The sequence below is a fragment of the Hesperophylax consimilis genome, chromosome 1 (assembly GCF_061612785.1).
Source record: "Hesperophylax consimilis isolate HC1 chromosome 1, BYU_Hcon_1.0, whole genome shotgun sequence".
Taxonomy (NCBI): Eukaryota; Metazoa; Arthropoda; class Insecta; order Trichoptera; family Limnephilidae; genus Hesperophylax; species Hesperophylax consimilis.
In genome coordinates, this window is record NC_142836.1 from 39,801,766 (window position 1) to 39,827,141 (window position 25,376).

The 25,376-nt window shown below is 33.3% G+C and overlaps 1 protein-coding gene and 1 non-coding gene across 2 annotated transcripts in view; one reads left to right on the forward strand and one right to left on the reverse strand.

The window, feature by feature from the left end:
• The window catches only part of RunxA (RUNX family transcription factor Runt related A), an 85,490-nt gene that overhangs the window by 36,843 nt on the left and 23,271 nt on the right, over window positions 1-25,376 (forward strand). The window contains exon 3 of the mRNA XM_089633843.1: window positions 21,612-21,728. Within this exon, the coding sequence (XP_089489969.1) occupies window positions 21,612-21,728 (117 nt within the window). The remainder of the gene's footprint in view (window positions 1-21,611; window positions 21,729-25,376) is intronic.
• TRNAD-GUC (transfer RNA aspartic acid (anticodon GUC)) lies at window positions 22,300-22,371 on the reverse strand. The gene has a single exon. It is a non-coding gene; the product is annotated as a tRNA-Asp (tRNA).

Consider the following 25,376-nt stretch of genomic DNA (forward strand, 5'->3'; position numbering starts at 1 on the left):
AATTTTATTATTTAGAAATAGTAATGTTTATTTTAAATTCATACACCGAAAAGTAGTAATCTAGTTTCCAAAACTGTATTTGTTTTTACGGAAAATTAAAAAAAAATAACATGTATATAGCGCATTTGAAATACTTTAATTTAACTAGCACTAACAAAATCTTCAAGAATTTTAACATCATGTTAAAAACAACTCTATTCTAAAACAATATTACTTATTTTGAAATTTCGAAGAGTTTTTTTTTCAAAAATCCGGATTCATATATCCGGATTATCCGGAACGGTTCCGGTTTTGCAATTACATTTACAAAAAAACATAACAAAACCATAAAATAAATGTTGTCATATTTATTTATTTAAGTTTTTTATCCATGGTGTGCAATCCCAGTCTGCCATATTATATGATATATACTCGTATATACAAGAGAAAAATAAAAACAATGGCAAATAAATATAAGATGAAAATAAAAAAAATATAAAAATAAATGCTTCTAATAATTTTACTATTGTACGATGAATTTCTATGTATAGTCATAAGTTCAGTTTGTTTTTTTAAATAGGCATTTAAATTGGAAATCAATTTTGAATAAGGGAATTAAATTAATAATGAATCAATTTTAACGCACTTCGCATCATGTGTGCCCTAATAGCATAAAACCTTTATGGTACATTTGCTTAAATAATTTTTTTTTCTGCTTTATTGTTCCACATCGGCGTTTTTTATAAATATACCTATATACAGCTCTCCACGATTCTACAATATGATACATCTACAATTTTTAAGTCAAATATGCTCAGGAATCGCTGGTTTAAATCCTTCGGGTACGTGCTGTTAAGCCTGTATATATGTATTTTGTACTTAGGTATTGCTGATGTGTAGACTGAACCATATCGAAACATACTGGCATCAATAATTCATTCGAAGCTTTTCGTCCAATTCCTACATAAATAATTGGTACAAAATCGCAATCACTTCACAGACACAGGCAATTGTGTTCAATGTCTGAAAAGCAAATAATATTCCTTCGCTCGGCCGCCCCCATCTCCCCGTTATGCCCGCCGCCACACACTACACTCACACTCGTACTCTACTCACACTCACCACTGCACGAGTGTGGAACTTTTCCCACATGTCCGCTGTGACCGACCCCCTACAGTGACATCTGTCGGAACACCTTACAATTAAACAAATATTGAGACAAATTTCCTAAAATCAGTTATATCGAGACCAATAGAAAGAATTTCACTGTTAAATAGTTTATCCGCGATATTTTGACTGTAATAATTACGCAATTAAAAAAAACATCGAAAAAACTGAAGGTACTTTTCACTATTATATTCGATAGATACATACGATCATATACTGACTAGGTCACAAGAGAGACGAAAGACTACAGAAATAGGAAAAATTTATTTTGATGTGGTTTAGTACATGACATAGATACCGAAACAATTCTGTATGTCGGTAACTCAGGTTCAATGAACTCTAAAAAAATTGCTTTGAATTTAAGTGAATTTTCAAAATTGGAAGTGTTTATTTGGAGAACTCAGACAAGCTCTAAAGTAACTAAATGTAATATTTTTTATTTATTTGATTTTTTTTAAAATTGGAACTGATTTATCGAGAATTCAGACCATCCGTGATCTTTCACGGATCTGCAATAATTATATAATAATTACGAGAAACAATAATGATTTAAAATGCTTAAAGAGTTTATTTTATTGGGTGTGCGTATCTTTACTAGTCCCAGCGAGATGTCGTATGTGACATCATCGATCTAGTATATTTTTGAATTTTTCGTTTCATATAAGACGTGTAAGAAGGAAAAGGACGTTCGAACGAGCTCTCTCTGATAGTACGTATAGTAGATATATTAATCTATATTTGTGGGGGTTAGTATTTTTAATACGATTGCGATTATCTATTGGAATGTTATTATTCTATTAAGTACGTATTTTAACTCGTGGTAGATTTAATTATAAGGAAGGGTCCATCTCATTTAACCAGCACGCCCATTCCGTCCGAGAACATCCTTATAAAATGTTCGTACATAAGAACTCCAATTACACATGGACATTGAAAAAGCGTTTACAATAGGAGACGTCCACAAAAGGAAATCATCCCCACTTATCGAATCCAAGAAGCAACCGAACAAAAAGGGATGTACAATGGAATTGATTGATTTTCAATTGGGTTCAATTTGGTTGATGCTTTTGAATCGCGTTCCATTATTGCCTGATAATTAGTTTGGTGTTGCAGCCCAGCTCTTATGTGAAACACAGCACTTACCAATACACTTTCGCGCCAAGTTGGAATTAGAAACTGTCATTTGCAGGGCGGGAAACCTCGGAGTGAGCGGGAAGGGTGCTGGGTAGGGGTGTAAGGGATAATTAGTACGCTGAATAAGGCCTGCTGTTAATATTTGCGTTACACTTTTAAAAGAAAAGCTTAGAAAATAAATATATTTTTTGTTCCGACTCTTGGCCCGACTCAAATATCTGGTTGATTGTGCAATGTCTTCCTCAAGCGTCCCCAACTTCTTTTCCCATTCACATTTGCCTCATACATGATCCATATGTGTTCACTCCTTTCTGTGTTTTTGTTTGCTATACTTGTCCAAACCTTCTTAGCGTCCCTTTCTTCATCTTACGCATTAATTAAGCCGTGCATTTTTTGCAAATCTTCACAATGCTCATGCGATCGTATGTGGTTTTACCACTTTACCCCTCAGGGATCTCATTTATACAGATTGGATGATGAAAAAATGACATCCTTCAGGCATGTGTAGTAAAATCATGTATGATCGTGAAATAAATTTAGTACGAAAAGGAAAAAAATCGTGCTTCTGTCAGAGGGGCCATATCTATTTGACACAAAAGGTATTTTGTATTACAATTCACAACAAAATTAACTAATCAACCATGGAGTACCGCAAGGTAGAGTACTTGGACCTATATTATTTCAAATATATATAAATGATATCTTTTACCTAGGAACGGGGGAAAAAGTCATTAGTTTTGCTGACAATACAGTAATTTTATTTAAAGAAAGTGATTTTATAAGCACCTACAAAGAAGCGGATCACAGACTTGGACTCCTGCAAAACTGGCTTAATAGAAATTCCCTCAGGCTTAATTTCAATAAAACAAAACATTTTCTATAAAAGCCAGAGGACAGCCTTTGGATGACTTAATTCTCAAATTACATACATGCCAAGGTCATGTATCAACATAATCAAGGTTTATCATGCCTCTGTCCCACTATAGCACACTTCAAAACATCACATATCTTGGAATCGAAATCGATGAAAATCTCCGATGGGACTCGCACATTGACGTAATTACAAAAAAAACTCACCAGAAAAAAAATTAAATTAAATAACTGTTAATAACACTATATTCCCTTGGCTTAACCTCTCGTTTGTACTCATCGTGTGCTAGCGAATATATCGTGGATTTTCTAGTAGCTCCCCGCATTTGCCTTTAATTTATGGTATTTTGAACCTTAAAAATGCTTCCATCCATAAAAATATATATTTTATTAGCTTGGCAAGGAAATAACGAATCTTAATAACATAATCTAGTTTTTCAATTCGTCACTTGCAAATATATTCATTTTAATTGTGAAAAGACACGTCGCGAAATACCGTGTCAAATGTCATGGCACTGTATTTATTTACTGGATACCTAGTCTCGCATGAATAATTTTTACAGTGAATAACGTTTATTTAGTTGGAAGATATAATATGTTAGAATATTTTTGTATGTCTTCATTATGTTATATTTTTTAATAACATTAGAAAAAAATACATTTCTCTGAAAGCAAGTATCTATCCTGGGGAAACTACATAAGATATATACATACAATTTTTATAAGTATATAAATACACTATCTGGCATGATAGTAAAATTTACAAAACAATAATTTAGGAAAAAACATGTAAGGTATCACGAAAATATAATGTGAGTAAATACCACCGGCGACACATTTTTAAAAGATTTATTACTTTGATTTGTTTAGTTTATTTTTTTTTTCAAACCGAGTCATGACGAACATATAACAATATCTACTAAAAATATTAGATATAATACGTTATTTTGCAGGCAGTATCAATGTGCGTCATTTATAAGGCGCCATCCAGAGTATAAAACCTTCATACGTTGCCGGAAGGAAAGGGATTCATAAAATTAGAAAATATCACGGAACTCGGATTGATTAATGAGAATGTCATTAAAGGTGTTTTCTATTCCGGGTTCACATTGTTAATTAAAACAATTACGTACTTCCTTGGCTCCCCGTGCAAATACAACCCCGCCAAATACAGGCGAGAGATTGCAACAATGAGGGAATACAAGAAAGCGCTGTAAAAAAGCGCATTACATTTGCACAATGATGTCGCCTCTCACCCTGCATGCTGCTTGAAGTCCCGAAAACCCTTCTTGATGGAAGGAGAGAGGCTCCTCCGAATACTTCCCACTCCAGAAGATAGATGGAAACTTGAGTGGCAATCGGCTGACGATCTCGTGCACGACCTCACTGAGAGACTGCCTGGATTCTCACTTCCTCGTATACTCCGGTTCGTCATCAATAGGATAAGGTCCTCCCGCAGCCGGATGGTGCACAGGTATGATGCGCAGGCGGGTCCTTAAAGAGCCGGCGATGTGTGAATGCGCTGCGGTGCAGACCGAACATGTGGTCAAAAAATGCCCACTGCATTTATCCCCCAGCGGGATTGATGAGGTCCACAGAGTGACGCCTGATGCACTAGACTGGCTCACTAACCTAGATGTCCCTCAACATACGAAAGAAGAAGAAGAATAATTATTTGTATCAACAAAATACCATACATTTTCGTTTATCAATAAGATAAATTGTTAATAACCAAAAACTAGGTACGTAGTCACAAATATTATTAATATTATAAAAATAATTATTTAATTCTTACTTATTTATAAAGAAATTACAAAAAGTTACTAATTAACTATTAGCCGGGTTGAAAAGGAATCGTCTTATTGGGACATCGCACGGGAATATTCAGTTAATTAATCCACGGCAAAAAACTACCCGCAGTAAAAAATAAAATGAAACCTTCTTTTGCAATTTTCTAATTATATAAAACCTTTTCTTATTATTTTTATACATCATTCAATATTTTAATGTGTTTTTACTTTAATTCGAAATGCTTTCACGATATACTATTATTTTGGTAAACAGTAAACCTAGCGTCCAAAAAAGTTTGTTTCTAATTTTCTCGTATAATCAAAACAAAATTTACTCTGAACTTTCTTGTATGTACTATGCATATCGTGTGTAACATTAAAGTAAGGTGTAATGTCTAATGTGTACAAATAAACATAAAACTCAATGGCAATTCTTTTTAAAATTTTATTTAGGCAGGTAGGTACCATAATATTATAAAAGAATAGGATACTTTATATAAACAAGACGATCTCACATCACAATCACAAAATAATCTGTACTGAACCATTTAAAAGTCTACCTTCTTGAAACGGAAACGGTACACACTAATAAATTTACAGACAGACGAAAGGAAAACCGGTCGGGTTAAAGCAGGCTTCTCGGAATTAATTTATTGCAGTGGTAGTAAACATAGGTGTATTATAATATGCTATGAAGTATAATAAAATTAATATGACCATTAAACAGTATTACGGAAGTTTTAAGTAAAATTTTATAAAATCCTGAAAAATTGTTGATATAAATAGTATAAAAATGATATTTTAAATCGCGGTTGTCAGACCTTTTAATGCTAGTAATAATATGTTCCCGAATAAATAATTTGAACAGAATGCACTAATAGTAGCTTCTGTTTGTGCACTGTGCACTATGACTATATTAATGAACGGAATTACGGATCTCTGTGGGGTGAACGGATAACGGAACGGATAACGGCTAACGGGCAACGGGCAACGGATGATATATGAATATATTAAGTCGTCGCGGGCGGGGACGGCTACCCCTTCTATCCACACGCATAGGCTGATGAGGGTCACCCCTTTACAAAATGGATATTCCAAACAAACCGGACCGTTAATATTGAATAGTTCCTAGGAGAATAGGGGTAGGTAGTGTAAGTACTACTTACTACTTCAAGCTCTCCGATGGAAAATCAACGCGGGGTTTATCAGCTTGATGAAAACGAAAACTCTGTGTTCGTAGATTGAAAGCGTTTAAATTAAACACGACGTATTAAGTACTTTATTAATGCTATTGTTAGGAATATAACCACTGTGCCACGATATATGTATATTTATTTTACAGTTATATTAATTCATTTACAATATATAGATATATATATATTTTTTTTTTTTTTTTTTTTTTAAAAGAAAGACAAACATTCCCGGGTTACGAATAACCCAACAATGTTTGAAAATCTCCTACTACCACCACAGAAAGGCGAAAATGTTGCTTGTGTTGTGATGGAGGACTTAGCCAGCCGAGGAATCCATAAATTAAATAATCCATAAATCCATATATTCATGTATAATATAAAAGAAAGAGAATAATGATGTATACCTACCGTAACTCATTTAAATATTACATTGTTTCGTGAATACCTTGCTAAGAGAACCTGTACTGGGGTGTTCGCGTCTTTTTGTAGGGAGTATTGTCGTACATTGATTAAAATAATTATAAGAAAAAAACAGATTGATGATGTGTGGGTATTATAAATAATTTTTAAATATCACGGTGTTTCGTGAGCACCTCACCTTGATACCTGTGTTGAGGTGTGTGTTTTAAATCAGTTATTATGGTAATATAGTGTTTATGGAAAGCCTTGAAGAAGAAGATATGTCATGTCAATAGAAAATAATTAAATACGAATATAACTTTCATTAATGTTAAAGCACACTGCAGAGAATGAAAAAGAAGGCACTGTCAATTTTTTTTTGAGTTGGCTGATGTTTGGTTTGGTGTTATAACGTTTTGAATAAAAAGAGATTACCTTTTTTGATAGAAGTTGTTTCAGTGGGGTGGGCATGGAGTTATATCGTTATACCGTGTGTTTTATGTGATATCGGTATATATTTAGAGTTTTATTTGTTGAGGATCTAGTTTTTATTTCTGTATGAGGTTGCATTGGTTTATGGAGTTTATTTCGGTATGATGATGCGTTGGATTATGGAGATTATTTCGGTATGAGGTTGCATTGGATTATGGAGTTTGTTTCGGTATGAGGTTGCATTGGATTATGGAGTTTATTTCGGTATGAAGTTGCATTAGATTATGGAGTTTATTTAGGTATGAGGTTGCATTAGATTATGGAGTTTATTTCGGTATGAGGTTGCGTTGGATTATGGAGATAATTTCGTTATGAGGTTGCGTTGGATTATGGAGTTTACGTCGGAAGGACTGTAGCAGTACAAATTTGATAAAGTTTTCTTATTGTCATTAAGTCTAGTGTTTTATAAATGTTGATACTAAAATCGTGCGTTTTTTCGTCTTAAGTTTTGAGTTTGCAACTAGTCAACTTTTGAGGCAGGTATGGGTACCATTTATTGGATAACCAACACCCTTCCACAGATCATTGTGACTTAGCATGGGTGAGGTTTGTCTGGATCTTGGCGGCGGGTGTGTTTGCCCATCTACTGCGTGGCGGACCGAATCGCGAGAGACTGGTTGATGGATTCATACGTACGTCACTCACGGACACATTGACCCACAGATTCCTACCCACCCCTCATACCTATTTTCTTCACAAAACTTTCTCTCCTTCCTTTTACACACCATCCCCAAAGAAGACATAGTCCATAAGGGATTTTTTTCATCTATCTAACCTAACCTAATGTAAGAAAAAAATAAAAACTCTTTTGAATATACAAACCATCTCAGAGCTTTATTTGGATAATTATTTACATGTTCACATACTAGAAATGTTATAAAATCTGTCCACGTCCACACGCTTGCAACATCAATGGCGGCCACATATTAGCCAAACAATTTGAATATTCCGAGGAATTAAACGCACATTAAAGTGCACTATTAGATTATTGTTTCCATTACGCCTAATTATTTTGCTCTAAAAAACATTTTGCAATTCCATTCCAAAATACCCTCAATGGAGTCAGTATTATAATCTACTTTATGGTTCATTATCGTAATGGACGTTGCATTATTATTGATATTTGCTGAATTTAAGGAAGCACATGGATTCAATTTACATTGAATATTTCACTTGAAGTATTATTTATATTATATGTGAATAAAATAGTACGCAGTAAAATAATACCAGTAGTTTTGTGAACAGTAGACCACACGTCAAAAAGTATGTTTCTGATTTTCTCTTACTTAATAAATCAAAACCAAAATTTCCTCTGTAATTATAAGATTTGTAGGTAGTTACTTAAATACCTACCTACTTAATTATAAACCATAAATTTTAAGCAACATTTTTTTTGTATTTCAAATTTAATAAGGAAACAAAAAAATTCTCCAAAGAAACTTTACTACCTCAATGACAATTCGTTTTTGTTCAACTTTCATCCGGCAGGTATGTGCCGTGATTTTTTTTAAGAAATAATGTTCTAATCTAATTCTGATCAAAATTTGACAAAATCCTTCACATATCTAATGGAGGATGCTTGATCAACCGAGTCTAGTAAAAATTACGAAATCTTTCAAAAATTTTAACAAAATAAATACACATTTCATGTGTATTTATTTTATATATATAGATATAGATGGACACAATGACACCCAGATTCCAACAAACCCCTCCTACCTTTTTCCTTTCCATAACTTCCTATTCTTCCTTTCCTAAAAATACCCTCCAAACAGCATCATCAAAGATGACATGAACCTGAGGGGAATTGTTTTCTACAGGTCCTTGTGGAGCTAATGTAAAAAAGGTACCTGCATTTATTAATGACATTTATTCGAAGCAAATTTGTATTTCATATTTCATTGAACCAGAGTTACAGACAGACACGAAACTGAAATTAGTATTTGTTGTGATATGTAATTACAAAAATTCACAAAAAATAATCTAAAATATAAAAGATTCATTTTTTTATGCAAACACAGTGCCGTTATAAAATATTCTAATCTTATCCAAAAGTGGTACCTACGTAAGTCAAGACTTAGGACGCGAGAAGCATATGGAGCAGTCATAACGCCAGTAATAAAAATATTAATATTTGTTTAGAGCATTTTAACGTGTTTGTTCGTCAGCACCGTTAGCAGCCGTACTAAAAGCTGAGTCTTTTCTCTGGCAGAGCTTTTTTTACATCAAATGAAGATACTTGTTTACGGTGTTCACATTCAATGTTCGCGATCTCTAATTAAATTACTACGACACGATTCGTTTATGATCCCGCCCGGGTGCAAGGTGCTCTCATATTGTAATCATAAGCACTCAAACTATTGATTTTTATCCATAACTCACTTGTTGAACTACAAAATGGGTTTATGAAACTTTTCCTAAAAGTTTCACTTTAATAAACAGTGTACTTAAACTAAAAAAAACTAAAAGCTTGTATTTCTACGCAGAGAAGGTAAAATTAATATTTTATTTATGTGAACACAACACAAGAATCCCAACTTCTCCCAACCGTTTGGATCCAGTGAGACCATTACATCAACAATTGGAGTGTGTTGTGAGGCTGAAGGTAGTCAGGAGAGGACGATTTATATTATTCCAGAGTTGGAATGAGGAAATTTAATGAGCGATACTGAGAGTATCTTCCACTCTGGGATATTTATTCCGATATTTAAGTGACACTAATTAAAAAATGTAGCTCCTTTTTGAGCTGTGTTTTTAAGCACACAAATAATATTAATATGATGCCAATGGTGCGTTAAATAATTAACATTACATTTGGTAAAAATTACTTCTTCTAGTTTTAAAATATTTCTACTTATACGTAGATACCTTTACTCTATTCAACCACAGATACAAAAACAAAAAATATATCATCTCATCAAATATTCTTTTTTGACATTCAATATACAATAGGTTCGCTTTTTTGAACGTATCGCAAAATGAATTACAGTTCTCGAAATCAGAAGAAAGATTCGTTATGATTTTAAAATTAGTAAAGTAAAATAAAATTAAAAATTTTGAACGCAAACAAAAGAAAAGTATATAACGTATTGCATGGTAAATTTTTAAATGCCAAAAGAACTTTTGGTGTTCTCTCTTTCTAATAATGTTTAAATTAGATTCCTGAGGAAAGGAGATAGAACGACTTTATGTGGACTAATAATAATAATAATAAGTGTTTTATTATCTTTTTTTGTGTAACAAATAGATATAATGATATCCTCACTGGGATCTCCCGTGCTGAGGATTTCATTTACATATATGTATAATTTAATTATAAGAAAATTAACATTACATCAATGTTACAAATGAATTTAATTATGAACATATATCATGCAATATAATTTTTTTTTAATAATTTTAAAATAAGTAAGAAACTAATGTGTATAATCAAATTACACCCGAGTGGTTTTAAGTTGTGCAACATTATTAAATAGTTAAAACAAATTATTGCAAATTTTACTAAAATAATTATATGTTTTGGCATCTTTACTCCTTGTTTTAAAGTATTAATTTGTGGAAATAACTCACAAAAAATAAATCATAATCAAGATCAATAAAAAAAATCAATAAACATTATATTTGCAACCTCGGTAAAAATCGGTAAAAAGGCTCCTGCGATAAGCAATATTCATTGGACGCCTTAAAAACAATGATTTGGCATTTAAAAAAAAATTAAATGTACAAAAATAATGAAATAGATTTAGAAATAAGATAGTTCAAGGCTGATTGCGAAAAAGGGTATTTTTTTAACGAAACTACCCAACTCAAATGATAAATTATTTCGCGCGTTTGAATTGGGGAGTGACACCATTGTAGTTTATAAGTGTTTCTTTCTGATGCGTAGATTCTTATTAATCATTTAAAATCAAATGCAGTCAGTCATTAAATAAACCGAAATTGAAGTAGGTATAATACTATATTTTTATTGTAAATCAAAAGTAATCCCTCTTATAAAAAAAAACGTTTTTTGATCAGTATATTCACAAATATTATTGAAAACTACTGGACGCTCGGACTGGGTGGCGTAAAACATGTAAAAATAGGATTTAGTGTAGCGATGGATGGAATAACAGTAGCTGTCCATCACTGGGTGGTCCGTAGTACTAAATCATCGGCACTAAAATAACTTAACAGCCTATCAAATCTAAATGGACTCCTAAATCCAAGCAGTTTAGCTCTCCCCTCCGAACAATAAACACTATGCATTAAGCGTTGTTTTATCGATAAGTAAATTAGCCGGTTTACTAGTAAGACAAGCTTAATTATTTCACAAAGGTGTAAATAAATATTTAAAAAAATATCAATTCACATGTTTCATCATACTCCAAAAGTAAAACAAACGAAATACATCAGAAAACATTTTTTTGTTTTGTCTGAATTGTCTGAAAAATGTTAAAATAATATTTGGTACTTACAGCATGCACTCATTCAATTTAGTACAAGATTATTTCAGTGAAAATTTAAAAAAAGATCATTTTTGACTTAGTAAGTTTTGCTTTAACTCGACCGTTTCGCACTTGTCTGTCTGTAAGCTTTCTTCTAAATTCCGTTTGCGATTCAAGATGGTGGCCATAAATAAATCACTAGATCGATAGTATCACTAGATTCGGGCTTTTTTGTATGAAACAAATTGGTCCTAAAATACCATAGATATGCCAAAATATAGACAGTAAATTTCGCATTAAATAAGAGTAGTTTAAAAAAATAAAGTCACTATCCGTGTCTGTCTGTTTGTGTGCTTAGTTATTCTAAACTACGAAACGGATTTTGATAAGGTTTTCAATTTAATTTAGAAAATTTCTTCTAGAAGGTTTATATACATAATCTATGCATAATTTATTTATAGAAAGTAGATAAAAGTAAATGTTTTTTAATGAAGTCGTAAAAAATATAAACCTTATGAAATAACTTAAAATAATGTACTAGGGAATTGTAATTCTTAAAAAGGTCAACAGAAAAGTTTACTGTGGTAAATGTCTATCAGCTAGTTATACTATACACCAATGAAAAACTCTGAAAGTCTATTCCATTTTCTTTCAGAGTTTTTCGTAGGTGGAGATAGTTAGGCAATCATATGACGTCACAATATTCACAGTTCCAATTTTCTATCGGAGTTATACCCCCCTGATGGTGACTGCTTGGTTCAGTAAATATTCTTTTTTCAAATGTTATATCGTAGTGTATTTTGGACTTTCTTATTAGAATTTTTTTCTCAATATTATAGTACCTACCGGCCTGATGAATTTTTGAAATAAGAATTGTCATTTGATTGTGACGTCCATTTGAACAATTTGTATAATTCTTTATTTAAAAAAATGGTACCTAAAAATATATAGTTTATAATTAATCAGTACCTGCTTACAAATCTTATGATTTCATTGGAAATGTTGGTTTTGATTTTTCAAATAATAAAAAATACCTAAATTTTTTTTTTGGTTTGTTTACTGTTCATTCTATTACTAATGCAATTAAAAGAACTCAAAGTTTGATAAGGTACTGCCCATTTAACACTAAAAACAAATTTAGTCGTGCACAAGACAAAATGCTGTTTTTCAATGACGTTTGGCTACTACACTGTTCTGAAGTGAGATCCGCAAAGAATGAATGAGTAAGATTAAGAAAGGGACGCTTTGATGGTTTGGGCATGTAGAGTGAACGAACGAAGAAAATAGTGTAAAGAAAATATACGAGGTAGAAGTGGACGGTAGTAGAAGTCGGGGACGCCCGAGGAAGACATAGCTCGATTAAGTGAATCAGATACTTGGGTCGGGCCATGTCTAGAGTCAGAATAATACAGGGTTTTCCAATAAGAGGTGTTATTTTGAATATTAATTAAGGAATCAATGATTTTTTATTGCCGGAATTGGATGGTATTCATCTGGACAATGTTTACTTTCAACAAGACGGCGCTACGTGCCACACAAGCAACGAAACCATTGATATTTTACGGGAAAAGTTTTCGGACCGTGTTATCTCTCGAAGAGGTGATCACAATTGGCCACCGAGATCTTGTGATTTAACACCTTGCGACTTCTTCCTTTGGAGCCACGTGAAAGAGAAGGTACCTATACGCCAACAGCTCAGCGTCGATTCTAGACCTCAAAGATGGAATTCGTGAGGCTATCGAGGACATAAGGCAGCCACTTTGCGATTTGGTTATGGAAAATTTCATGAAAAGGATATGGTCCTGTAGGCGTGATCTTAGTGGTCATTTGACTGATGTTATTTTTCACTATTAACAACATACTTTTTTCTTTATAATGAAATAAACATTTGATCATTTATATTAAAAAATGGCATTTTTCTTTGAATATCAAAATAACACCTCTTATTGGAAAACCCTGTAGAAGAGCATGCATTAATGTGAACAAGGTAAGGAGTGTGTGCCAAGACCGAGTTGTTTGGCGGTCCGATCTCTCTCTCTACCCCTGCAGAAAAGGCGTGATGGTTAGTTAGTTAGTAATTAGCAGCGAAACGGTAATTGCGTAGATTTTATGAGAGTCTAAACTCTAATTCAATATCACTATGTTTTTTTCTAGAATTACCTCGATTCATGTTCAATCAAACGCATTTGAGTTCTGTTTTGTGAACATATTTTGGCAGTCAAAATGTTTTGCAAGCCTAGTATTTTTTTCCGAAAAGTTATCTGTTTATATGACCCGAGAAAAAAAAAATTTATAATGCTGAGAAAATGCACCAACACGGCAATACTCGTATAATTTTGACGGCTTCCATGAGGAATAAGGCTCTTGACTAGCAATCCGGAAATCGCGATTTCAAATCCCTGCGTCTGCAAGTAAATTTTATTTTATTAATTTGTGTTATTTCAAAATTAATTCATTTAAAATGATATAAGATATATTTGCGGCACGTTCCAGTGTGTAAGATACTCTCAGTATCGCCCTGGTATAAGACCACCAATCAGAATTGAAACTTTGCTTGAAGTGGCTTTGGACGTGTTTAGTGACCAGATCTGAATAGCTAGGTACTTCATAACCTTCCTCTTCCCCATCTCATTCCTCTCCCACTACTTTGAGATACCTTGGTCTCACTGGCTCTAGACCGTTGGGAGCACCTGGAACTCTTATGCAGAATTCACATTAAAAAAAAGTACCTTAACAACATTTAAAATCGAAGCAATTACTAAAAGGAAAAAAAATAATCCTGTTAAAAAAATTATTACAAATAGCACGCCAATTTCCTTATAAAATATTAGTTATTCAGAATATTATCAATACTATATATCAGTAAGTTTTCCCTCATTTCAATAATACATATGTTAACCCGGAAACCATGTTGGATTTATTATCTAAACGATTCTACTACGAGTAATGAACATGGCAACAAATAAAAATGGCAGTGATAGAACACAATTGATGATTGATAACAAATTGGTACAGTTTTTTAATGTGTTTTTTTTCAATACTTTGGGAGTTATTGCTAATTTGATTTGAAAAACATTAGGTACCTGAGCGAGTGTTCCATATAAAATGACAAAACGTAAACTGTTTACAAAAAACATAACATTTTATTCAATTACTTGAAAGTTACACACTGAAAAAATACCTTCCGTTGACATTTAACACAAAAATAACGTTTCAAAATAAAAACATTGCTTTTTCCTTAAATCGTAACTAAAATCATTTTTTTTTTAAATAGAAAGCAAAGCTAGTTTTTATTCGCGCTAGATAGGGAGAAAAAATTCTTAAATCTTTTCAAATATAGACACGGTCGGAAAGGGTTAATTATAATGGATATTTTCCAATGAAAAGTGTTAAATGACAAGTAGCTCTCAAAACAAAACTCAACCTTATAAAATAAAAAAATATTCATTTTAGTCATCGCGAACAGGTAAAATACATGATGATATTCTGATCTATCTTATTTTTAGTAGGATTGATAAAATGTCCACTTACTATTTATTATACACTATAAAAGTAGCGTGCAGAGTAAGGACAGAATATAAAACATTGTCTCATTTCTACTGTGCAGCACAGCGGGTCTCGTTAGGTGTTGATTATATGAAGGGCGGAGACATCCCCGCCCTTAAAACCACCCACCCTCATTAAATATATACCGAGCCGTTGGTGTCTCTTGGAAAACTAGTCGAAAACAGAAACCTGGAAAATGTTAACAATTTGTTTTCCCAAAATCGAATAAAGCTCTCAATAACAATAAGTAACCTGTTTTTAATCTATTCTAGGTAACTTGTACCCGACGTCGCTCAATGATTTTTGAATGGTTTTGGGTAAAGTTTTGAGGTTTTGAATTCTAGTGTACCTGTCAACTATTACTATTAACATATATACCCTTTTCTTTGGAGTCTATTTATTTATTCTATCTATTTTTATTTAAGTACCTACATAAAACAGGCATGGTGCCCAAAAATTTACATACATGGATGTTTAAATACATAATAATAAAAATAATAGTAACAAAATGAATAAGCTAAATATGCAAAAGTAAATGACAAATAAGAATGGGTAAAACGTATATACAAATGTGTTCATAAACGATTTGTTATTGTCACACCTGTACTGATGAGACACTGATTAGTTAGATACAATATTGCTTCTCTTTAAATAAAGCGCAATATTAGCTTAGTTTGATTAAAGGTAATACGTTTTTTTAAGTGTTTGAATTGGTCATTAAAGATGTCTATTTCATTATTAGAGCCATGTAGAATGTTATAATTTCTTAATGTTCGCGGTACAGGGGAGAAATATCCTGTATTTGTGTGGTAGGCTTTAATGTAGAAAATGTCAAAGTAACAAAGTAAATGTACAAAGAAACATTAGTTTTTATATAAGAGGCATATCCAGAAAGTAAGTGTACTGAGGCTCTCACGACCGAATGAATTTTATTTTCGATATAAGAATATCTGCCTCAAGTGGAGACCATCAACTCTGCAAGATACTGTGAGACCCGAAAAAAATTGCGCAAGGCGATTCATAACAAGAGGAGAGGCATGCTGACAAAGGGAGTCAGCCTGCTGCACGACAATGCCAGACCACACACGGCCAACGCCACGAAGGAACTGCTTGCTTCGTTTAAATGGGATATCCTGAACCACCCCGCGCATTCCCTTAACCTAGCACCTTCAGATTATTATCTCTTTACCTCCCTGAAGCTGTACATGGGTAGAAAAAGGGTTTTAACCGACGAGGAGGTAAAGGAGGAGGTGGAAAAGTGGACGAAGGTGTTGGCGGGAAACTACTTCGAGGAAGGCATCAAAAAGTTGATCCCCCACTTCACCACCTGCATTGAGAGGAATGGCGACTATGTCGAAAAATAGTTTACATATGTACTACGGTAACCATGTAATTTTTTTGTTTCAATAAAAAGATTTGTAACCTACAAAAATTCAGTACACTTACTTTCTGGATACGCCTCGTATATTTGAATGTTTCTTTATCTGTATCCTATAGACTCCAAAGCTACTTGGCGGACTTCGCTTAAAATTTCAAAGTTAGTTCTTATTAGTGCCAGAAGTATTTAGAGAGCAGTTAGAATTCCAGTTGTAGAAGTCGGTTACGCCCTATCTCTGCACGGGAATGAGATACAGAATCGAATTAATGTCGATATAATATCGATTTGGTAATGTAACGATGTGGTATACAGTAGTTAATGATAAAAAAATTTGGGGGCACTTGAGAAAGACTTAACTCTTATTTCTTATAATGTAGTGTTTTAACACAAAGTAAATGGTAGAAAAGACACGAATCAAATAATTATTTGTGGTAAAATGATGCGTACGTGATGAACGAAGGTAGAGGTGTGAGTATAATGAATGACTTAGAAGTGAATGGTTAACGAAGCCAGGGACACCAAAGGAAGACATAATACGATAAAGTGAAATAGATACATTCGTCTTCTAGTACGAATTTTTGGTATACAAACAGTTCATACTACCTACGGTGAAAGTGCAAGTTAACATGCACATTATAAGAAACGTGTACCTATGTTTTGTTTGAAACGTAGAAGATGATAAACCCTTTAAAAAATTTTTTATGTTACTTATTCTTCCAGAGAATTAGCTCATAATTAACTCATATTTAACGATTGGTTGTAATTCATTTACAATCAAACATTCCTTTTAAGAACTGATTATTTAAGGAGTTCAGGGGTAATGTACAAAGCCAATTAAAGAATCTTTTCTGCACTTTTCCATGTATCTTTTATTTCCAAGAACGAAATATGATAACATTCTAGGATTCAGTGGACAAGTGTTTTAATATTCCTTGTAGGTTGAGTGTACCACGTGTGTCCAAAGAACAAGCCATTACCGGCCAAGTCCAATTATTCCACAATCGAGGACGATTCCCAGGAGTCCCCTTAAATTCCCGCTCATCAGATCTACCCCTCACCCTTTCCTGATCCTGAGTCCACTATCTAAATCCGAGGTATATGCATTATGGATGATTTTACATTGTTCGAATCTTGGATTTGAATGCCCTGAGTGTCAAATATGTATTTGACACCCTGAGCAAACCTTATTTTACGATCGGTGTTTTATGAGAAGAGCGCTTTGAATTATAAGTTATATTTACGATTTGATTTAACCAATATATTGGGATGAAGAAAGGAGAAGAAAGACTGCTAAGTACATGTAAACAAAAATTAATTGATTGTATTAAATTATTTAACCATTAGTCTTTCCAAATCATCGTCATTGTCATGTGTAAGAGCGGCACACAAATTTTTTTTTTCAATTCATTGTTATTTTCATGTCTAAGAACGGCATACAAAGTTTTTCAAATCATTGTCCTTGTCATTTTTAAGAGCGACACACAAAGTTTTTCAAATCATTGTCATTGTCATGTCTAAGAGCGACAGACAAAGTTTATCAAATCATTGTCATTGTCATGTCTAAGAGCGACACACAAAGTTTTTCAAATCATTGTCATTGTCATGTCTAAGAGCGACAGACAAAGTTTTTCAAATCATTGTCATTGTCATGTCTAAGAGCGACACACAAAGTTTTTCAAATCATTGTCATTGTCATGTCTAAGAGCGACACACAATGTTTTTCAAATCATTGTCATTGTCATGTCTAAGAGCGACACACAAAGTTTTTCAAATCATTGTCATTGTCATGTCTAAGAGCGACACACAAAGTTTTTCAAATCATTGTCATTGTCATGTCTAAGAGCGACACACAAAGTTTTTTAAATCATTACCATTGTGATGTTTAAGAGCGGCACACAAAGTTTTCTTGAGAATATAAAAATAATTTTGAAACATATTTTAAACTTCAGCTTCGTTCATTGATTGAGCGTTGCGAATTTCATCCGTCTATAAATTTGTTTGTACGTTCCGTTTTCAATTCAATTTTCAAGATGGTGGGCGTTTTAATGGTTCAGTAACGGTTCTTTTTCAAAATGAAACCGATGTCTTTTTTTTCAATATTTTGGGACGTACTATTGTCTTTAATTTTGTGACGTTTTTTTGGACAAATTGTATTACTCCATAATTTAAAATCGTTACTTACATAAAATATTGGATTTATAATTATGCTGGTAGATATTTAGAATTTGAAAGGAAATAGGAAATTTCGATTTACTTTATTAAATAAGAGAAAATAAGAAATATACTCTTTTGGAAGCGAGGTCTATTGTTCTAATAATAACTGTCTTTTATTCCTGTTATTGTTCTAATAGAACTACTAATAATATTTTACTCCCTACGATAATCTGCATATTATGCATTGCCATTTCAAAATAACGGTTGTTACTGCGATAGAAGAAAACAGGACACTAATAAACCTCAGTTATTTATCACCGACACTGTGATAACGTTTTGGTTAGTTATTATATACAATTGGTTAGCCTACATCCATACGTACAGCTAATATTAATATAATCTTATATAATTCAACGGCCGTGGTCCGCACTCGGTCCGTACAATGTGCACCCTCACAACCGTAAAGGGTCACATAACGCACAACACAGATAGTAGATCACAGAATAGAGGGTACCATACACTACACAGAACGCAGAGGTACACGGCTCACTTGCAATCCTGTGCCGATTTACACCTGCCCGTAGAGTAGGTAGTGGGGTGAAGGTACGCCACTTAACGTCTGACCAATGTTGGCCTAATGAATTGCCGGACACTTGGGAGAACTTATTAATGCGTGTTCGAGCAGACCGACCAGACCGAGCGTACATCGTTGAGCGGTGCCAATTTGATTAGGCCACGATTTTGACGTGATTTGGATCTGGATTGGATTTGCCTTTTATTCATTTATCAATTATTCAAATATAATATGTCTTCTTTAAGTAAGTTGTGCACAAAATGCATGTTTGAAAATAGTGCACAAGCAGAACATAAAAATATTTTTTATAAATTGTATCGGCTGAAATTTTCAATTGTCAGAAGCAAATAGCCAAGTACTGACAGCATTCCCTGGAGAATGGGCTTTCTATGAGATAATAAGGATGGTCGAATCCCACGTTTTACGACCGGATATAAACCAAAATGACACATATTTTTCTTCAATTACTCTCTTATAGACTCCTGTTGTTGCAATCGAAAAATGTGAAACAAAAAAGATTCAGTCGCATCTAGGATATGAACGCTAGACCTCTTTCTTGCCGAGGAAGTTCTCTAACTGCTCAGCACTTGTCCGGCTAGGAAAAGGTCCGAGGTTCAATTTCTAGATGCGACTGAATAATTTTCTCTTTTCGATTCACATTTTTGATTGAGAGTCGTCAATGTTGTCTTCAAAGAATAAATATTATAATTAGCGTTTTTACTGATTAAAATTATTATTTTACTGATTAAAATTATTATTTTACTGATTAAAATTATTGCAAAAAAAAAAAACTTTTTGTTACAACCAGGTTAGTGAGTTGATGAAGTATGTCCTGAAATATTGTTCTTATTTTCTATCGTTACAATATTATTCATTACATAATTATAACGCACTAATTTAATTTTTTAAGACTTAAGAGTGAATAATATTGAATTCTTTGTTATTTTTGAAACAATTAGTCTGTGACGTTTACATTTATGTAGCGTAGATTCGTTTTTTATGCATACCAATTTGATATCGATCCCGTGGCAACATGTTTGCATTTAAGGATCTGTAGTTTTTCAACCCGAGCATCTTCAAAAAAGCTCTATAGTAAAAATAATATAATGTATTGCAAATGCTCTAACAAAGGTTCGATTACCATTGCAGTGGAAAACATTAGATATCGTATCGCTAAATAGAAGATGTTTTAAATGCATAACCACATAAGTGAATATCTTATATCGTACAATCTAAAAGTGATATACTAAATCTTCGGAAAGTTACCTACCAACTCATTAAGGCGAGTAGACACCTATTAAGATTTTGTCAACTGATATAACGGTGTAGAAAGTTTGTTAATCGGTCTCATAATGCAGCCGCGAAAGCTTAATGAAATACTAAGTTAGCGTTCGCGAGCGTGTAACGTGGGATGCAATCTAAGGGTAGTCATTGCACCAAAGTTGAGGCATATATGGCAAGAAGTCAAGAATTGCAGTTTGCCAAAGTAGTGTTTGGGGAAGTTTGGTGATCATGCAAATTCTTAGAGTTAATTTAGCAGATTTGTTTCAATGCTAACTGTAAGTTAGTCCACTACTTTGAAAGTGAAGCATTCAGACAATCTTAATTCAAAGCAAGGGTTAATAATGTTAGGATATTTTTCTTATTTTTTTAACCCGGTACTCCGGTGTTCACAAAGGCTTGGTAAATGCTCCCCTAGGGGTAAGCCAAGTGGTTACAAGTTTCAATGCAACATGAAACCAAACTGACTTATTAAACCGATCTTCGCCTAAAGATTTCATACTTTCTATACTATTCCACTTTCCCCGGACCCGTTGTCCGGATTCTTCATGTACAATCTTTCCCTCGTGCGTTAGTTGGTTGCAATGAAGTGATATGTGTAAATTGAAACAACACTGAGGGCAGCCTTTACCGGACTAATGTTGGTTCTGTCGCTTCTAGGGCAGCAGCAGCAGTTCCACTTCGCCTTCAGACAGCGCCCCTTCCATTTTCCCCTTATCCTACTCTCCGGATTCCTCATATATTATAACATCTATCCCTGATGCATTGGTTGGCTCCAATGAAGTAATGTGTGCCTATTAAAACCAAACTGAGGGCAGCCTGTACCGAACTAATGTTAGTGCTGTCGCTTCTAGGACAGCAGCAGCAGTTCCACTTCGCCTTCAGACAGCGCCCCTTCCATTTTCCCCTTATCCTACTCTCCGGATTCCTCATATATTATAACATCTATCCCTGATGCATTGGTTGGCTCCAATGAAGTAATGTGTGCCTATTAAAACCAAACTGAGGGCAGCCTGTACCGAACTAATGTTAGTGCTGTCGCTTCTAGGGCAGCAGCAGCAGTTCCACTTCGCCTTCAGACAGCGCCCCTTCCATTTTCCCCTTATCCTACTCTCCGGATTCCTCATATATTATAACATCTATCCCTGATGCATTGGTTGGCTCCAATGAAGTAATGTGTGCCTATTAAAACCAAACTGAGGGCAGCCTGTACCGAACTAATGTTAGTGCTATCGCTTCTAGGACAGCAGCAGCAGTTCCACTTCGCCTTCGGACAGCGCCCCTTCCACTTCCCCCCGGACCCGCTTTCCGGTTTCCGGATGCCGCCCATCACCAACTGTCAAAGTAAGTCAAACAGTATTTTTATTAAAAAAATATTTGTTTAATATTATTATTTGATTTGTTGGAACTATTCTTAAAGAGCGATTACAATTAATTTACTTGATTTCCTTTTGGCCGTTATAAAATATTTTTATTGTGTTTTGCGACCAGCGAAAGATAATAGTTTGACGATGATATAAATTGTTTAATATGAACTAATCGTATCACTCACATAATTAGTACCGTGAGGCTCATTTTTATACCCATTTCGAAATAATGATATTTAAAAAAATATAATTTTAAAATAATCATTGCAAGATATAGATAGCCCAAAACTTCGATGTAAAAATTATGTACACTATTTCATTTCAATGTATTTAAATCACAATAATAAAAGTCATTCGGATAAGCGATGATTAATTTATTTCCTGTCAATACTGAAGAGTTAAAATGTCTTATAATCGTAGATATTATAAAACAAACGATTCAGTACTATGTAAAATCTATGATATATATTTTATTTAACTTTTCTCTAACCGTTCATTGAACTACTTGCTTTTAAAAAAGGTATTCGATTAAAAAAAGAAAAAAAAGTCTCTCCAGCGGGGAATCGAACCCCGGTCTCCCGCGTGACAGGCGGGGATACTTACCACTATACTACTGAAGATATGTGCTTGGCGTTTGATTTTAGAAATCTAGTGAAATTCCAAAGTACAATCATTTTCATTACAATAACATGCTCTTTTATTATCTCCATTGTTATCGAAAGAGCACCGAATAATTGCACCGCAAGTTAAGACATACAAGATAATATTATGAATGTCGTTCAATTTATAATGGTGAAATATTTTATCAGTCAAAAATGCTGAGTACCTACTATATTTTGGGCATATATATATCTTCAAATACCTATGCGTTCTTTTTTTGTATCGACGCTACAAAGTTGGAAATTTCTGTGTTTTTTGTTTATAATTCACGAGGCATTTTTTTTTAAATATAATAGAAATTAAAGCTTATGAAAAATATTCACATATTATCTAGTTGAGTAAAGTACCTACGCTTCACACTGTCTATGCATTATTTTAGTGATATTTATAATTTCAATATTGACAAATTTTTTTATAAAACAAAACCCACCCCCTAAAAAATAAAGTTTTTCTTCGAACTAGAACACGTCTATTTTAAAATTATTTTAAAACTGAAAAAAACTTTTTACTCAGTAACTGAAGTCGGCAACTTTACTGTAGGACTGACATTTATTTTTTATATTAACTGCTATAAGGTCGATGTCGGGAAGTGGTTTGATTTCGGCATCCAAAATTTGCATTTATTCATTACCGAAACCAAAAGTGAAGTTCAAATAGATGTATTTAAAAAATATCATTAAATTATTGAGGAGATAGACATGAAAATTATTATAATATTAAAAATAATTATTATGAGCGTTCACCTAGAGATTTTATAAAGTTTTTAATTATAGTAATATTTATCTATAATCTGTAGCTTTTTCTTAACCTACAGTAGGTTTAATACATTAAACAAGTTAATAATTCTCAAAACTCATACCGCTGATAGGTTCATGAAAATTAATGAAATCTTAAAAGGTTTAATCGCGTTGAAGTAGGGATGGAGTGGGAATAGGGGGTGGTATTTGCGCGTTTCTGGGAAGGGTTTTATTTGCAAACATCGATGCCTGAACACAGTAAACTGAACACCGCGCAGAGCTCCTCACTGTGCATCAGAGCTTCTCAAACTTTTTGGTTTACCGCCTAATTTCACCATTTTCAAAGTTTTTATGTTTCTAGTACCCCCTCCTCCTCCCCATCCATATTAAAATGTTATGCCTGTCCAACTAATCATGACAAAGAAAATTCTATTGTATAGATGGCTGAATTTTAAATTAAGGAAATCTTAAAATTACTAATGAACTGCTCGTTCATACATGGAAAAAACACTTTTTGCCATTTATGCTTTAAAATATTAAGGCGATGCAATGCAAAGTACTGCAAAAGCAAGCCAAACCATGTATTTTTGTATTGAAAATTTGGTCGCTTAGAAACATTACAGATGCTTCAATTAAATACTGAGAGCATAACATATTTCGATCTTAGAATAATCGAGTAGGTACCTATCTTTTTAGTCTTTTTATAAGCCTTGAACAAAATTAAGTATCAGACCTATAAAAATACTTTCAATTTCAAAATCTCCTACTTATGAATCTCATTTTCGAATATGATTTTAAATTTTAATGTGACAAATTAAGTTCTTTTCAAAATGACTAGAACACATATTAACATTTGTTTCTGAACTTATGCACGTAAATACGGAACATTAAAATATTTTTTTTTTCGGTTTAAAAACTAATTTCTTTCAAGATAGGCAAACAAATATATAAATAATTAATATTATATCAGCGCCCTTGAGGTGATTTTACACATAAAGGGCACTATATAAATTAGCCAAACATTATTATTATTAAATTGAAACACCGATACAATTTTAGTTTGTATGCCTTCCTTGAAAGAATTGAGTTGATGAAACCATCAACTCAAATCTATAATAAAGCACACTGTGACTAATAATGCAAACATGATATGGGCATTATTCTTAGAACTTCCTCTTTCCTCTTCGTCTTCTTTTCTCTTCTTAATTTATTGCCTTATTTCCATCCCTTGAGGGAGGATCTTGACAATTGCCCTGGTGAGCCAGCCTCCTACACTTCCAATATTTATTTTTATTTATTTATTAGCACACTTTTATTTTTTATTATACTTTTATAGTGACGTATTGCCCATCTCACTAGGTGTGGAACGCCTGTGTTGAGATGGCAATTTAGATAGTGGTTGATTCAATTCAAGAATGAATGAAGACAGTGGAAGCGAAGCAATAATAATTTTTAGTAATTAATTAATAAAGTTTCTGTTTGACCAAAAGGCGTATTATACATATACAGGGTGTATCGGCACTAACCCGACAAACTTTAATCAGCTATTCCTTAGCACATTTGGAGTAAAAAATGTTATGGGCACTTTGCTGTCCGGTAGCATTTTTTTTTCAATAAAAAACAAAAAAATTAAAAATTTCCACACTACATCACTGTCATTGGCATTGCTTTTCGTGTCCTACAGCTGTTATAAGCAAGTATGTCGAAAAGCGTCTTCGCTCTTTCGCACACACTAAATAATAATAGTTAAAAATGAGACGAATGGTGCCGTGCCATTTCGTTGTGATTGTAAAAGTGCGCCAATATAGGTACACACGTGCATTATTCAACGGAATTCGAATAAAATAGTGCCAGATGGGTTTTCAAACTTTGACAAAGGATAAAACAGTGGTGACATGTGGTGAAAATATGAATAATAAATTTTTTATTAAAAAAAAAACGTTACCGGACAGCAAAGTGCACATAAGATTTTTTACTCCAAATATGCTAAGGAATAGCTGGTTAAAGTTTGTCGGGTACGTTCCGATACACCCTGTATACAAAGTAGGCGCAATTTTTAGTATGTTATGAAATAGTTCAATGTATATTTTTATTGGAGGTAATTAATGATTATCTTTACTCTGTTCGAAAAACATTGGAAATTGACGTAGCCGCCAAAATTTCAGCCACTTTTTATTGTATTATCTTCGCTGCCCCCCACTTGTACTTTAACGCTTCCTGATACTATG